General features: G+C 38.1%; 1 protein-coding gene across 3 annotated transcripts; it reads right to left on the bottom strand.

Moving 5' to 3' along the window:
* Positions 1 to 3,238: 3,238 nt before the first annotated feature.
* Alr (Evr1_Alr domain-containing protein Alr) lies at positions 3,239 to 4,408 on the bottom strand. Of its 3 annotated transcripts, none has more exons than XM_067780551.1 (4): positions 4,137 to 4,408; positions 3,797 to 4,020; positions 3,691 to 3,712; positions 3,239 to 3,623 (listed from the first exon to the last, which is right to left on the bottom strand). In XM_067780551.1, the coding sequence occupies exons 1-4, from the start codon at positions 4,245 to 4,247 to the stop codon at positions 3,567 to 3,569; spliced, it is 414 nt and encodes a 137-aa protein (XP_067636652.1). In that variant the 5' UTR covers positions 4,248 to 4,408; the 3' UTR covers positions 3,239 to 3,566. The 3 variants fall into 3 exon arrangements, with proteins under 3 accessions (XP_067636652.1, XP_067636653.1, XP_067636651.1); XM_067780552.1 differs by having other exon boundaries at positions 3,828 to 4,020; positions 4,137 to 4,406; XM_067780550.1 differs by having other exon boundaries at positions 3,239 to 3,712; positions 4,137 to 4,402.
* Between the last annotated feature and the right edge of the window lie 10,102 nt (positions 4,409 to 14,510).

The raw sequence follows: 14,510 nt of genomic DNA, 5'->3' as shown, positions 1-14,510 counted from the left end.
GTATTGCCAGCATTTCCGCTTGGTAAACACTACAGCGATCTGGTGGGCGAAAAGAGAACTCTAGACTCAGATCCGGTGAAAAGAGGCCTGCTCCCACCTTCCCGTCAAGCTTAGAACCATCCGTGATATTGTTGATGGCACCCGGTACCGTATGTTGTCTGGTATTCTAGTATTGTTGCGATGGTATATATATACTATAGTTTTTAACGAAGACGTTCTTTGGCGTGCAGTAGTCAGTGCGTACCGGTATTGGGACTGGGGCATTCGTGCCCAGGATTGTTGCGTGTCCACTAGATTCATTTGACCAGAGACCTGTTTCCCTTATGCGTAGAGTGGCGATGGCCGCTATTTTCTTCCCCACCAGGTCAAGAGGTAGAAGGTATAGCATTGTATTGAGTGCTTCAGACGGACTGGAGCCGAGAGCCCAATAAAGTTTGACAACTTCTTTTACAGGAGCAAGGGTAAATTGGTTTAAGTTAGGTGGTACGGGATCTGCATGTTTTATGCCGATGTCGAACGGGAGATGCAGGACAGGGGATTCAAGGGGTTGTGTAGCGCAGCCTTTTCAAGGTTTTGCTAGATGAATTTATAGTTTCTCTTACCCAATTGTCAACCGCACCTACCCTTGCCAAGTCCCGTTTCTTTAGCAGGCGAGACTTTCGCAACCCAAAGTTCCTCATGTAGTGGAGGGGAATTTTTTTTATCGCTACAACAACAGCTGAAGAGAACGTCAATTTTCGCTGAGAAATATACATGCCGTGTGTTTGCCAAACCACTGCCGAGGGACGACCACAATTAAAAGAAATTTTATAATTGCAAAAATTTTCTAAACTTTTTGATCACCCGGGAGCCCGCTACCATCAGACCACGGCGGCCAACGGGTCAAAAAAAAAACAACGAAGCCTGAAACCTGATCCACCTCCGTTCATGTTGTTGTTGTAGCAGTGCTTCGCCCCATCCAATAGGCGCGACCGATCACAAATTGTCATCAATATCCTCCAACGGGAGTCAAAGGAAACTTGCTGTTCCAACAAGGGTGGACCATAATGAGAGGGGTGTTAGAGGCGTTGGTTCCACATTACAATTAAAGAGATGGTTGGTATCATGTGGAGACATTTTGCAAGCGGGGCATACATTTTGTATGTCGGGGTTGATTCTGGATAGGTAAGCGTTTGACATGTTACAGTATCCAGATCGAAGTTGACCTAGAGTGGCTCGTGTTTCCCTGGGGAGTGTGCGTTCCTCTTCCGCAAGTTTTGGGTACTGTTTTTTGAGTACTGGATTCACCGGGCAATTTCCGGCATAAAGGTACGACGCCTGTTTGTGGAGTTCACTGAGGACCTGCTTGTGTTTTTTGGCTTCATACGGCTGAGTTCTCAGGTGCCGTATTTCCGCATAATGCTTACGGAGATGACTCCTTAAGCCCCTGGGCGGTGTTGGCCTATCGATCAGATACCTGTTGGGATGTCCAGGTTTCTGGGTATTCAACAGGAACTGTTGGTTTGCATCTCATTTCTCTCTCTGATGGGGACCCCTTCAACTTTCTTGGGGGTCTTGTACGGTTTTCGTGTTCTTATTATCAAGGCTTAGCCCGAAACCTCAAATGGCTTGCCTATGATGAAGCCCATAAGCAAGTAGGATATGTTCCATTCCACGCACAACAACAATTCCTTAAGCGGCTATACAGGCGCGAACGCAAAGCGCTGCAGAAGCCTCTTAGGTGAACAGTTTATTCTGCTCTCCTCAGAAAACAAGGCATAATGTTGAGCCAAAAGGCAGCTGCGCTAATTAAAAAACGAACGAAGGGAAGGTCCTCCACCTGGACATGCACGCTCTTAATATTTAACTGTTGTTTAAACTCGTTATGAAAAATCGGACATAAATATTAAAACCAATTAGGCGATTCACAAGGTACTCTATTCGTCGTATGTACTATGTTTCAATCAAGTTTTATATCGGGAACCAGGCCGACAAATAAAAACTTTACAATGAATACGACACTCTTGTGATTTTCCAATTCATTCATTCAAAATCACGCGTAGCTTTGTCGGTCTCCCTAGGAAGATGGATCACCGTTCACATGGTGTTGTTGTTGCTCCCCGAAGGCTTTGGGGAGTGTTATCGATGTGATGGTCCTTTGCCGGATACAGATCCGGTACGCTCCGGTAACACATCACCATTAAACTGCTAGCCCGACCATCTCGGGCACGATTTATGTGGCCACATTAAACCTTCAGACCATCCCCTCCCTCCCCACCCCAAGTTCCATGAGGAGCTTGGGGTCGCCAGAGCCTCGTCTGTTAGTGAAACAGGATTCGCCGCGGATAGGTGAGGTTGACAATTAGGTTTGGAGAAGCTATATATTGCGCTGGCAACCTGAATGGTTGCGCTACACACCCCTTGAATCTGGTATTTTAGTCGCCTCTTACGACAGGCATACCTACCGCGGGTATATTCTTACCCCCTTACCCGCACATGGTGCGCTTTGCGGACACATATGGTTGGCTTAGATATACGGTTCGAAAGTGTTGTATATGTAGCTTGATTTTAGGCGCGTAGGTTCATGACAATAGAGGTACAAGACTGCAGATATTGCGACAGTATCATATTCAGACACACTAACTTGTTAATAATTTTATAGAAACTATGAAACATTGAAAATCTTAACGCTATTGTGATTTACTGTGTTCTGAGTACATACCGCAATAAATAATCGAAAGCTTACAACGGTTAACTATTCTATTGAGTGTCGATTTTTTAGTATTTCTTAGTTTGACCATTTTGCGAAATACTTCTGATGCTGAAGGCCGCATCTTATATCCCCTATTCATTGCATATTATTTTGGCTTTACTCATAATTGAATTGACGTAAAAGGACGGAAGCAGATTTGTGAGTTTCTTAAATCGAGAAAATACTCCTTTTTGTTGATAGATAAATAATTCTGTGGCCTTTAAGTGCTAGATATTAGATAAAGTTCCTCGATAGTGAATGGAACACTGGTAACAGCAACACAACATATAAGTTGGCAGATTAGTTTATTATATAAATAATTTTAACCAAATTTGTACTTAAAAAATGTTGGTTAAAAACCCTAGTATCTTCGGTTTTCAATTCAGTTTTGGGAAAACATGGTGACTAAATTGCTTTATGTCAGTGGATGGAACTTTGAATTCAATTTGAAAAAATATTGCTCTCCAGCTAACATGCGTTAGCCCCTTGATATGAAGAAAAGTTAGATTTAGATTTTAAATCTTTACTGTTAATAAATCGACGTTTATAAAATATAAACAAAATAAAGAATATATAGATTTGCGTTTAGGTTAGACAGCTTGAATCTTTACATTTTAATTTAACAATATGTTTAGTGTGTGTACAACTACTATCTAGATGAACTATCTACATAAGTGTGATCATTGAAAGATTACCCACTACTGCCATAATGATAATAATGTATACAAACACATATACATCTTACTAAGATGTTTTATGTCGCTGTCGGTAGGCTCTGCTGGCATTTACTTATAACACAACAAAGTGTAGTGCGATTATCAGTCACAGGATCCATCTAACCAGCCATCTCTCCACCGTTCATTGATTTTAGAACAATCAAATTGCTGTTTGCCTAATTTAACATTGACACGATTATGAAATTTACATAGCCACTGTGAAAATTCATATTGTGAATTTACTTGCGCTGGATGTTCTCGTAGGCTAGTTAAAAAAAGAAAACAGTGATTTATAATTAGATACCAAATACCATTTCAAAAAAAAAAAAAAAAAAAAACATATGCCTACTCCTTGCGAAAGTCCTTGGCACAATGCTCACATGGATAAACACGTGATAAAACTTCAAGAAAAGTTTTTATGTCTCTCTTTTGATTATCCGTGGGATTATCCTCATAAAATGCAGCCATTGTGTGTAATAAACCCCATGTTGCTTGGCCCAGTGCTATTTTATCTAATGGACAACCTTGCGGCACAGCGGGAGCTTTCTCCGTTTTTTCCTCCGTTGGGTTGTCCTGAAATATTAATTAACATATCTAATATTACATACTTTCTTACATTATATTGTGAAACGAAACGTCTATCATAATTGCTCGTAGCACAATCTTCCGATATGATTACATGTACTCACCGCCTTCTGAAATATTTGTCGTTGTTGTTTTGACCAAAACTTAAAATCTGTGCATGTGCGACAATTGCTATCTGGTTTTGTCGGCGTCCCATAGGGATCATGTTTAGACATTATTATTTTCCAAACAAACTACAGTCAAAATAAAATCAAAATTTATAATTTTCCCCCCAATTGGAAACGATGAAGGAATTTTTTTTTGTTATTGCCTGCTGCAAAGCTGTCAGCTGTGATAAAGGGCCGCTTTCAGCCACTGATGAATCATTGTGAATCAATTAAAAGCGGAGTCATTGTTGCCGTTTGTCGTATCGCTGTAGTCATGGTTCAACTATATGGTTGACTCATCTGTACAAAAACAAAATATGTTAGTTTAGATTGTCAAAATCTGCTTGTTGGTGTTATGCGAATGCAATGGAATGAAAACATAAAATTTAGCAGTTTTTGTATGTTGTAAGAAAATATTGCCAGTGTGTTAGTTTTTTTTTGAGTTTGCCATCTTCTTTTGACAATCCCATCGACCACGCAATGACAAAAATAAAATCAGCTGATGAGATGGGCCAACCATATAATTGAGCCATGGCTTTAGTCGTATCCCTACCGTAATCAGCTGTTTATCGTTACGCGGAAAACCAAAAACCAATTGGTTGGATACGATACGGTTACGACCTTAGCGGCATCAATAATCGATTGCATTGACTACCATAAGGTTGGTCGAATCAGCTGTTATAAGGTTATACGGTTACCGATAACGTACCAACGGCTGCAGCTTAAAGTGCAAATTGAACTTCCTTAAGGGCTAATTAATGGTGACTTATAACCATAAAACCATAACCAGATAAAACAGTTGATCGAACCTACCTTATGGAAATCAATGTAATCGATTAATGGTGCCATACATTAACGCCAACGCCATAACCATACCATAGCCCAGGGATGCACCACCTTAACGTTAAGCTAATCGTTTATCAAAAAATTTCCACCGTTTCCGTTGAAACACTTCGAAATATTATCGATAATGAAATTATCAAGATAAATTGTATCTCGTTTTTAACCGCAACGAAAAGCTTTCGTTAACGTTAAAAACGTTAGCAAAAATGTGATACTTTATGTTTGAATTGTGCTGGCAATGCTATAGCCATGGTGAAGCCGTAAGGTGGTACAGCGAGCTGACATACACACACCAACTCCATGTAATTTGTTGGTGGCAATGTCAAAAATACTCTGAGAAATGTTCGTACTGTCAAAATTCGTGAGAAAAGTTGCAATCAGCTTGGCTAATGCTTTCACCTTTAATGACTCCGCCATCAATCAGCTTTGCCAGCATAGTTTGAAATTTATAAATCAACATAAACGATTTGATTTCGTTTTGATATGGCAGAAAACGAAGCAAAATCATTTCGTTAATTTGACGTTCTTAACGTTAATAAACGAAACGAAATGACTCACCCCTATTATGAATTTTCATACGATAGACGATAAACGCTTGCTAGCGTATCGTAAAAAATCAGCTTTCATATTGCGATTTCCACACGCCCGATAGATGTACTATTGTGAATGACAGCAGAGTTTTGTTTACAAATTTTTGTGAATCTATACGAAACAGATAGCAAAACAAAACGTAAATACTAACAATTCAATTGTTTTGTATGTAAAAGTGGCAAAAGTTTTTAAAACCTGTAATAATAAATGTTTTCTGCAACCTCTGTTGCCTTTTTTATAAACTCAAATGAACAAATTGACGAAACTTGCATAGAGGTCCTAGAAAGAAGAAAATTGAGAGATGCTTCCAATCTTCTTGAAATGAACTCTACATACATATTAAAAGTAAAAAAAAAGTTGAATAAAAAAAATTGATTTCAGAGTATGTCTTAACAGACGCGCCCGTAAAAATAGGTCATCCATCCCAAATATTTTGAAGGTATGTGCCACTTTAAGGTTTCTTGCCCAGGGTGTTGCAACAGAGTGTTGAGGCTTTAGTTGGATTCTTTTGGATTTTTTTATAATTTTATATTTACTTTTATTTAAATAGCTCCCAACGTATCGTGCAAAAATTTATCAACGATAGCTAACGTAGAAAATTTAACAGCTGGTGCGGTGTTAGCGTATGGCAATATCACGATAAACGCTAACGATCGGATTTCACACGCTAGAATTTATTTCATAATACGGTACAACAGATTGCAAGCGTTTATCGTGTATCGTATGAGTTCATAATAGGGGTGTTTGTTTCGTTTATTAACGTTAATTATCGTAACGAAATGATATCGTTTCGTTGGTTAAGCATGCCTGCCGTAGCCAACCAATTGGTTTTTGGTTTTTCGCCATATCCATAACCTAAAAATATTTGAGTTGGTGAATTTATTAACTTTTTGTGTATTTTATTTATTGTTTTGGATACGTTTTGACTAAGAGACTTATTTTTTGTGGAATATGTTTGTAATTTTTTGCGTTTTCTTAATTTTTATGAAATTTTCACGATTTGTAGGTTAAGGCACCATTAATCGATCACATTGGAGATGGATATGGATATGGGTATGGTTAGTACTATGGCGTTAGGGTTAAGGAAGTTTAATTTGGCCTTTAACCCTAACGCCATAGTCGTAACCATACCCATCTCCAATGTCATAGATTAATGATGCCTTAACCAAAAATATTCAAAATTTCATAAAAAAGAAGAAAACGCAAAACATTACAAACATATGCCACAAAAAATAAGTCTCTTAGTCATAACGCATCCAAAACAATGAATAAAATCTAGAAAAAATTATTAAATTCACCAACTCAAATATTTTTAAGTTATGGATATGGCGAGAAACCAAAAGCCAATTGGTTGGCTATGGTATGGTTATGGCGTTAGCGTTATGGTATGGCAGCATTAATCGATTACGTTGATTTCCATAAGGTAGGTTCGATCAGCTGTTTTATCTGGTTATGGCTTTATGGTCATAAGTCACCATTAATTGGCTCTTAATTTGAAGATACGCCAACAGCTGGATTCTGTTTACCCAACAAACCTGGAAAAAAATTCTCCGGCGAAATTATATATCTAGTTCCGGAAGTGATATCCAACATCATTATTTAACTTTTCTAAAGCAGATAGTTCTCCAGTTGATATCCAACTTCATTCCCCATTCACTATCCAACCTTTGAGAAATTTTGTAAAATTAAAAGTTTTCTAGATGATCTCCACCGTCATTAATATTTTCCAATTATTATCCTAATTTCGAGAGATTTTGAGAAATGTACAGTTCTCAAATGAATACTCAACCCATTTTTCCACTTGATATCTTACATTATATATCGTTTTGAGATGGAGTTGCAAAAAATCTCCAAGGAGGTGCCACCAAAACCAACAGCGGTTTATTGTGAGAAATAAACACCTGGTTGATGGCAGTAATGAAGCGTAATTAATTAGGAATAAATTATATAGGCGGCCGCCGTGGGGTGATGGTAGCGTGCTCCGCCTACTCCACCGAAGGTTCTACATCAACATCATTGAATCTTACATTTGAGTCCAGTTAGAGAACCACAAGTTGTCAATTACATTTTTTCAACTTAAGTAATAGCATGTTTTTAACCGGTTTTATTTAGGTTGACTTGACAGGCTTGCACGGCCGTTGTGAAAGAATCTTGTAATTAAAATTTAAGTAACTTCCCGATAAGCTACAAGCTTAAAACTTGGAATGTAGTTCAGAAACCGATGACAATGCAATAATAAGAAAAAAACCGCCGCTAGGTGGCGCAAGGATTGAGATATTCGCAAAATTCGCATTTGTGGTCCGATTTGGTTCATATTTGGAACACATTATACATGCAAGAACAAAAATCGACCTGCGAAAAAAAATCGCCGCTAGGTGGCGCATGGATCGAGATATTCACAAAAATCGTATTTGTGGTCCGATTTGGCTCATATTTGGAACACATACTACATGCAAGAATAAAAAGCGACTTATGAAAAAAATCACCGCTTGGTGGCGCATGGATCGAGATATTCACAAAAATCTTATTTGTGGTCCGATTTGGCTCATATTTGGAACACATAATACATGCAAGAATGAAAAGCGACTTATGAAAAAAAATCGCGGCTAGGTGGCGCAAGGATCGAGATATTCACAAAAATCGTATTTGTGGTCCGATTTGGCTCATGCTTGGAACACATAATATATACAAGAATAGAAAGCGACCTATCCAAAAAATCGCCGCTAGGTGACGCAAGGATCGATATATTCACAAAAATCGTATTTGTTGTCCGATTTGATTTGGTCCATATTTGGAACACATAATACATGCAAGAATAGAAATCGACATGTGAAAAAAAATCGCCGCTAGGTGGCGCATGGATCGAGATATTCACAAAAATCTTATTTGTGGTCCGATTTGGCTCATATTTGGAACACATAATACATGCAAGAATAAAAAGCGACTTATGAAAAAAAATCGCCGCTAGGTGGCGCATGGATCGAGATATTCACAAAAATCGTATTTGTGGTCCGATTTGATTTGATCCATATTTGGAACACATATAACATACATGAATAGAAAGCGACCTATGATGCCCGATTTGGCTCATATTTGGAACAAATATTGCATACAGTCCGGTAGAAGTGACATCAAAATATTTTGGAGTTGGAGGAGGGACAAGCATACGTGGCGCAGAGTCGAGTAAAGTCTTTGGAAGGATTATGTATTGAGAACTTAAGTTGTAACAAATTGTCAGGAAAGAGTCCTTGTAATAATGAGTCACTAAATGAACTAAATAGAATGAGAAATAATAGGAAATTAAATAAAGACTAAAAACTTGAAAATAAAATAATTAAAAAAATTTTTTTAAGTTAAACGGTTTTATTGAAAACAATACTTACATTAAGTAGTAATAATACTTAAAGATAGAAAATAATTAGGAAGGTCTTAGGTACTAGTTATCATACTCCTCATCAGTCTAGGGCGTTGATCAGACAATTAAATAAAAGCGTTGGGCGCGTGAAATTTCTAAAAATGTAAGGCGTAGCATAACCAGATTAAGGTTCAGTTGGTCTTGTATATGACTATGAATAGAAATTTGACGCATCCAACGCTTTTATTTAATTGTCTGATCAACGCCCTAGACTGATGAGGAGTGTGATGACTAGTACCTAGGACCTACTTAATTATTTTCTATCTTTAAGTATTATTACTACTTAATGTAAGTATTGTTTTCAATAAAACCGTTTAACTTAAAATTTTTTTTTAATTATTTTATTCTTTATAAAAAGCTCCCTCTTTTGCTGAGTACGCTATGATTCTCGAGTTGAGCCACTGTTTCGAAACAACTCTTGAGTTTTAGAAGTATGCCTAGTTATCAACATGAGCTCTAATGGTACTCAAGCCCAAATGTTTGTTGGGTATATTCGACGCCATTTTGTACGAAAGCAAATAACTGATAGGTTAACTAGAGTATAAACCTTGCAGATCGGCCGCTTAAGCTTAGCTTAAACTTCAGTTAAAGTAGACTGAAAAACTGCGGAATAAGTTTAAGAGAAGTTTAACCGACAAACTGAGTTGAACTTGTACTGTAAAACCGGGCCTAAGTATTTTTAATGCACTTAAGCACACCTTGTAACATCTCCCAACGGGCTGAGGCTGCTTGACTCAGCCGCGGCTTGAAATATGTTTATCTGCGGTACCAGGTTCCAGCATGAAAAGATGTGCGTGATCTGTGATGGTAAATGTATTATCGACCAGATCTTAACGATAAAACTCATTTTAAGAGACTCGACACTCAAGTTGCTTTTATGCTGCAGAAGCGAAGAAAAGGGCGGTAAATGAGGACAGGAAGAAGTACTTGCTGTCATTCAAGAAAGAATCGGCACATTCGCGACTTGGCAGCCCCGTCACTGTTGACGGATATAAATTCCAGACTATGTCAGGGTGTGGGTTGTCCCCGCGTTGGGACTGGAACCTACCTTGTCCCGCTAGAATATCGCAGATTATGAAGGGCGGAAACGTCAAACCTCTTAATGACCGCACCTGAAAAATAGGAAGCTGTATACATTTGTCTGTTGAAACAAAAATATCGGCAACGTAAATCCGAGTAAAGAGCTGGCATAACAAATCGAGCAAGTGGCGTATCCCAGAGCAAATATCCCGAAATACTTTTTTTTTGTTGTCAAACAATAGATCACGGTCTAATTTGAGCGTGAGATTGGGCGAACCCATAAACTCAACCAGTAGAAGGTTCAAATAAAATAAAGGTCCACGAGCGTTTTTTTTTTTAAGATATCTTTATTAGATTAATAATTAAGTTTTTTTTTTAAAATAAATCACAAATTGTACTCATAGAACTCACAATAAGTTTGGGTATCACAATGGTGGTCCCGGAAGATTAAAGCTGCAGACATTGGTGCTTTATCGGTAACCGTATCGGTAACCTTATAACAGCTGATTCGAACAACATTATGGAAAACAATGCAATCGATTATTGATGCCGCCAAAGAGGATAGATATAATAAGAGCCGCCACTGGTTTTTTTGTGGCGAGTAACTCGCTGGAAATAAAAAAATTGATGCCGAATGTTTTCTATGAGGGACATTTTTGAATTGCCTCCCATTTATCCATGCGGTGTAGCCACTTCATGCAAGCGTGATTTTTGGAAAGGGAATTAAATAATTAATTAAATACAGTGGGAAAATTAAACACAAATACCCCATGAAAATGTACAGAGCGACAACCTCATAGAAAACATCGAGTAAATGCCTAAAAAATAACGAGTGACGGCTCTTATTATATCTATCCTCTTTGGTGCCGCTAAGGTCGTAACCGTATCGTAGCCAACCAATTGGTTTTTGGTTTTCCGTCGTAACGATAAACAGCTGATTACGTTAGGGATACGACTACAGCGATACGACATACGGCACCAATGACTCCCGCTTAATGCAGCTACTGGTCGATTGTACATGTTGTTATGGAATCGCATTTTCGGTGGAAGCAGTAAGGAAGGCGGTCGGCATGATGTGGTGGTGCACAGTGGCTAGTCATTGTCGGCTAGGGCGGGTCCTTGCCAACCTTACTGTTCCTGCGCCATAATCAGAAAAAAATGTCATATCATGCCTTAAAAAAACTCAGCTGTCAGATTCAAAAGAAAAACGAACAGAAGCGCAGAACAAATTCAAAGTGCTGGAAATTCTAAACGAAACGACATCCGGTCGGACCGGATGCCACGGACAGACCGTTAAAACATTCCAAAATTTGAAAAATTCAAAAAAACTAAACAAGAAACTACATGACGCAAAAAAAATGTTTACCGAACCGGAAATGACCGGTTACTAGTATTGATATTCAAAAAAAACTGCTGAAAAGAAAAAAACGAACAAAAAAGCTGAAAATTAAAATAAAAACAAAAGGGCCGAATATATAGAGGGGCGCCGCGGGAGGTGTTGCGACGCCCGGTGCATTTACCCACCCTCAAAAACCATGGCCACCGACGCACCTGAATTTCAGTGGCCCCTTACCTGCTCTACCCTATGCCTTCTAAATAACGGGCGACGTCAGCATTCCCATTATAAATACAATTTTTATTCAATACTCATTATTAATGCCTTAAACCTTTTCTCTGAAAAATCATTGAATTATTAGCTAAATTCTAATATAAACTACACTCTCTAACAACAAGGTATTCAAATTACTTTGCTTATGTTTTGTTAGCAAAGAAAAATATATATAAAGTTCTGTTTTGGTTATTATCATAAGGGGTTGCCCTTAAAGTACATTGTTACGATAATCACTTATTATCTGTTTTTTTTTTTTTTTTGTTTGCACTTACAAAATTATTATGTTGTTGTAGTGGAACTTATTTTTGAGTGTAACAAAATATCAATTCGGTATAATTCGCATAGTATAATTATACTAATATCTAATATGTACTAAGAAAAGTGTTTACAAAAGCAATAAAGATGAAATTGCGATAGCAATATGTATTACGTGCACGTAGATTACTTTCGTCTTGTTGTTCGAAAGATATTGCCCGCAATAGGGATTCATATGTATATATATATATATATATTGCATTTGTAAGATATAAGAAAAAAAATTAAATCCAAAATCCTTTTGCCAATTCGTGCATAATCGAAGAATGGCTGCTGTCGCAAAAAAAATTTCTTTAAATTTATGGTTGAGCTCCCAAAAATGAATCGCTAAAATGTTTAACGTGATAGAGACGGTTTATTATCAATAAAATTTATAGAGCTAACTTCAAACATTTTAAAGCGACAAAATATATTATTAAAATGATAAAAAAAGATGTTTTTTTTTTTTGTTGTAAAGCTAATGCTTAGGTAGGTATTAGGTAAATGGAATTATACTCGTAAATTGCTGAATACAATTTTAGTTATATTTAAAGGGTTTTGTTCAATATAATGTATATAAGATGCATTCACAAATAAACGGAGTATGTTTGAATTAGTTTTGAGCGTTCTAACAGGTAATTGCTGCTTAATCTGACTGAGACAAAACTGCCTGTTTATTTGTGAACAAACCTTTAAAATGTGTAAATAATTTTGTATATTAAACTGTTGTTGCATTCTTTAATATCTTGTCAAGTTGCAAAACATAAGTGTTCATGTAGTAATTCGTTTGGTTAGATAATCAATACAAGCTAAACTTAAATAGTGGAAATCATTTATGTGTAACTTTTTTTTCTATAATAAGTTAAACTATCCTTTCATCTTTTATGTTGATAATTCTTAAAAAATGCTGTAATTTTGACGAAAAAAGATCGATACTTGTCGAAGGGTTTACCCCGGGCTGTATAAAACCCTCTAAGTACAACTTGGAAGTTCTTTTAACTACCCTGCAAAAATGCTCTCGTCATTCCACGCCGTTTGACTAGTTATTATACAGTCATAGGTTATATTCCTAGTCACATTTGCATGGGCGTGGGTAAGTTTCGTGACCAGAATTTTTTGTAGGGTAATTATATCTAAAGTTATACCTTGCTAGTACTTACATGGCCGACAGAGTACGTACCATGGATCTCTGCCGGCGTGTTGTCGCTAGTGAAGTTGACTTTGCCGGTGAAGCCGACGCTGTTGTTGGTTGTGGTGCGCGGTCTTGGGCGCGCCGTGTTGGTACTGTTGGTGGTTGTTGCGCTCTGGTCCGAGGTAATCGAATGAACCTGGTGGCGATAAAGCTTCGTGCTGGCCTTTACGATCTAGATGACTTGGCTATTTTGACGTTAGTTGTATTACGCGGCAGCGTACTGCTGGCCCTGGAGGCGGAATTGGTGGTCGGACGCTTTTCCGAAGGTGGTAGGGTACTTCGTAACGTAGAGAAAGGGGTTATCTTCGGATTGCAATGGTTCTCATCAACATTTACCTCAGTGCCGTCCGAATCCGTATCGAAATCACTAACACTTTCCTCACTAAATGTGGCTGTGAAACGCCGACCTACTTCACTAGATATTATATACGTTGCGCTGGTGTCAACACGACACCACCGTGATAAGGTTTATTCCCACTTGTTTGTTCTTCTAGTAGTTGGGCCTGCAATTCCTCGTTGCAGTCTTTTGGTTCTTCCACAATGCTCGTTGAATACGTGCACAGCCGGCTAGGGTGTTTGGCGATTCGTTAAATATAAGTGGGGATGTGCAGTTGACGTAGCAATAATGTTAATAAAGCAGTTGGCGGCTTGCTATTGAAGTTGTGTCAACCGATGTTACACGATCCCTTTTTTTTTTTTTTTTATATCGCCAGGCCGCCTCAATTTTAACTGCAGCCAATCACACTTTTTTCCGGAAACTTATTTTCCATTTTTTCTCTAGTGATGGCCGGTCTGTTTTTTCCTTGTTTTCCGATACTTTTTATCGCAACTTTCGCCCCATCACTAGGTGTGTTCGCGCGAACACGCTCCCAAGTGGACCGTAACCGTAGACCGTAGCAGCAGACCCTAATACTGTTTTCACACAGAAACTTAATGATCTCATTTCACCTGCTAATGAAATCGTAATTTTTTTGCTTTCACACAGAAGTAACTGCTCGATTAGTATGAAGGATGAGACAGACAATCATGGCGGAACGATACAAGGTGGGAGCATGGTGACATACCTACAAACAAAAAAAATTCCATGCACTTGTAAATTCGATGGACAAATGTCAAAATCGTACTGCGCCGGCAGTTGATGTATCAAATCAAATAAAAAAGGTTATAATCAGCTGTTCGATGCGGCCACCTTGTATCGTTCCGCCATGCAGGCAATGACATTTGCTTTGAAAACTAAGAAGCGGAAACGGAAGCAGAACGCTGCCAACAGAGTTGCATTGTGCTTTTGACTTCATTAGGCATTCGATTAGCTACTAATGAAATAATAATAGATTCGAATTGTGTAGGGAAGATTGAGCTCAATAA

The sequence above is a fragment of the Eurosta solidaginis genome, chromosome 4 (genome assembly GCF_040869045.1).
Source record: "Eurosta solidaginis isolate ZX-2024a chromosome 4, ASM4086904v1, whole genome shotgun sequence".
Lineage (NCBI taxonomy): Eukaryota > Metazoa > Arthropoda > Insecta > Diptera > Tephritidae > Eurosta > Eurosta solidaginis.
The sequence above is the reverse complement of the archived record's forward strand: the minus strand, read 5'-3'. Positions and strand labels throughout refer to the sequence as shown.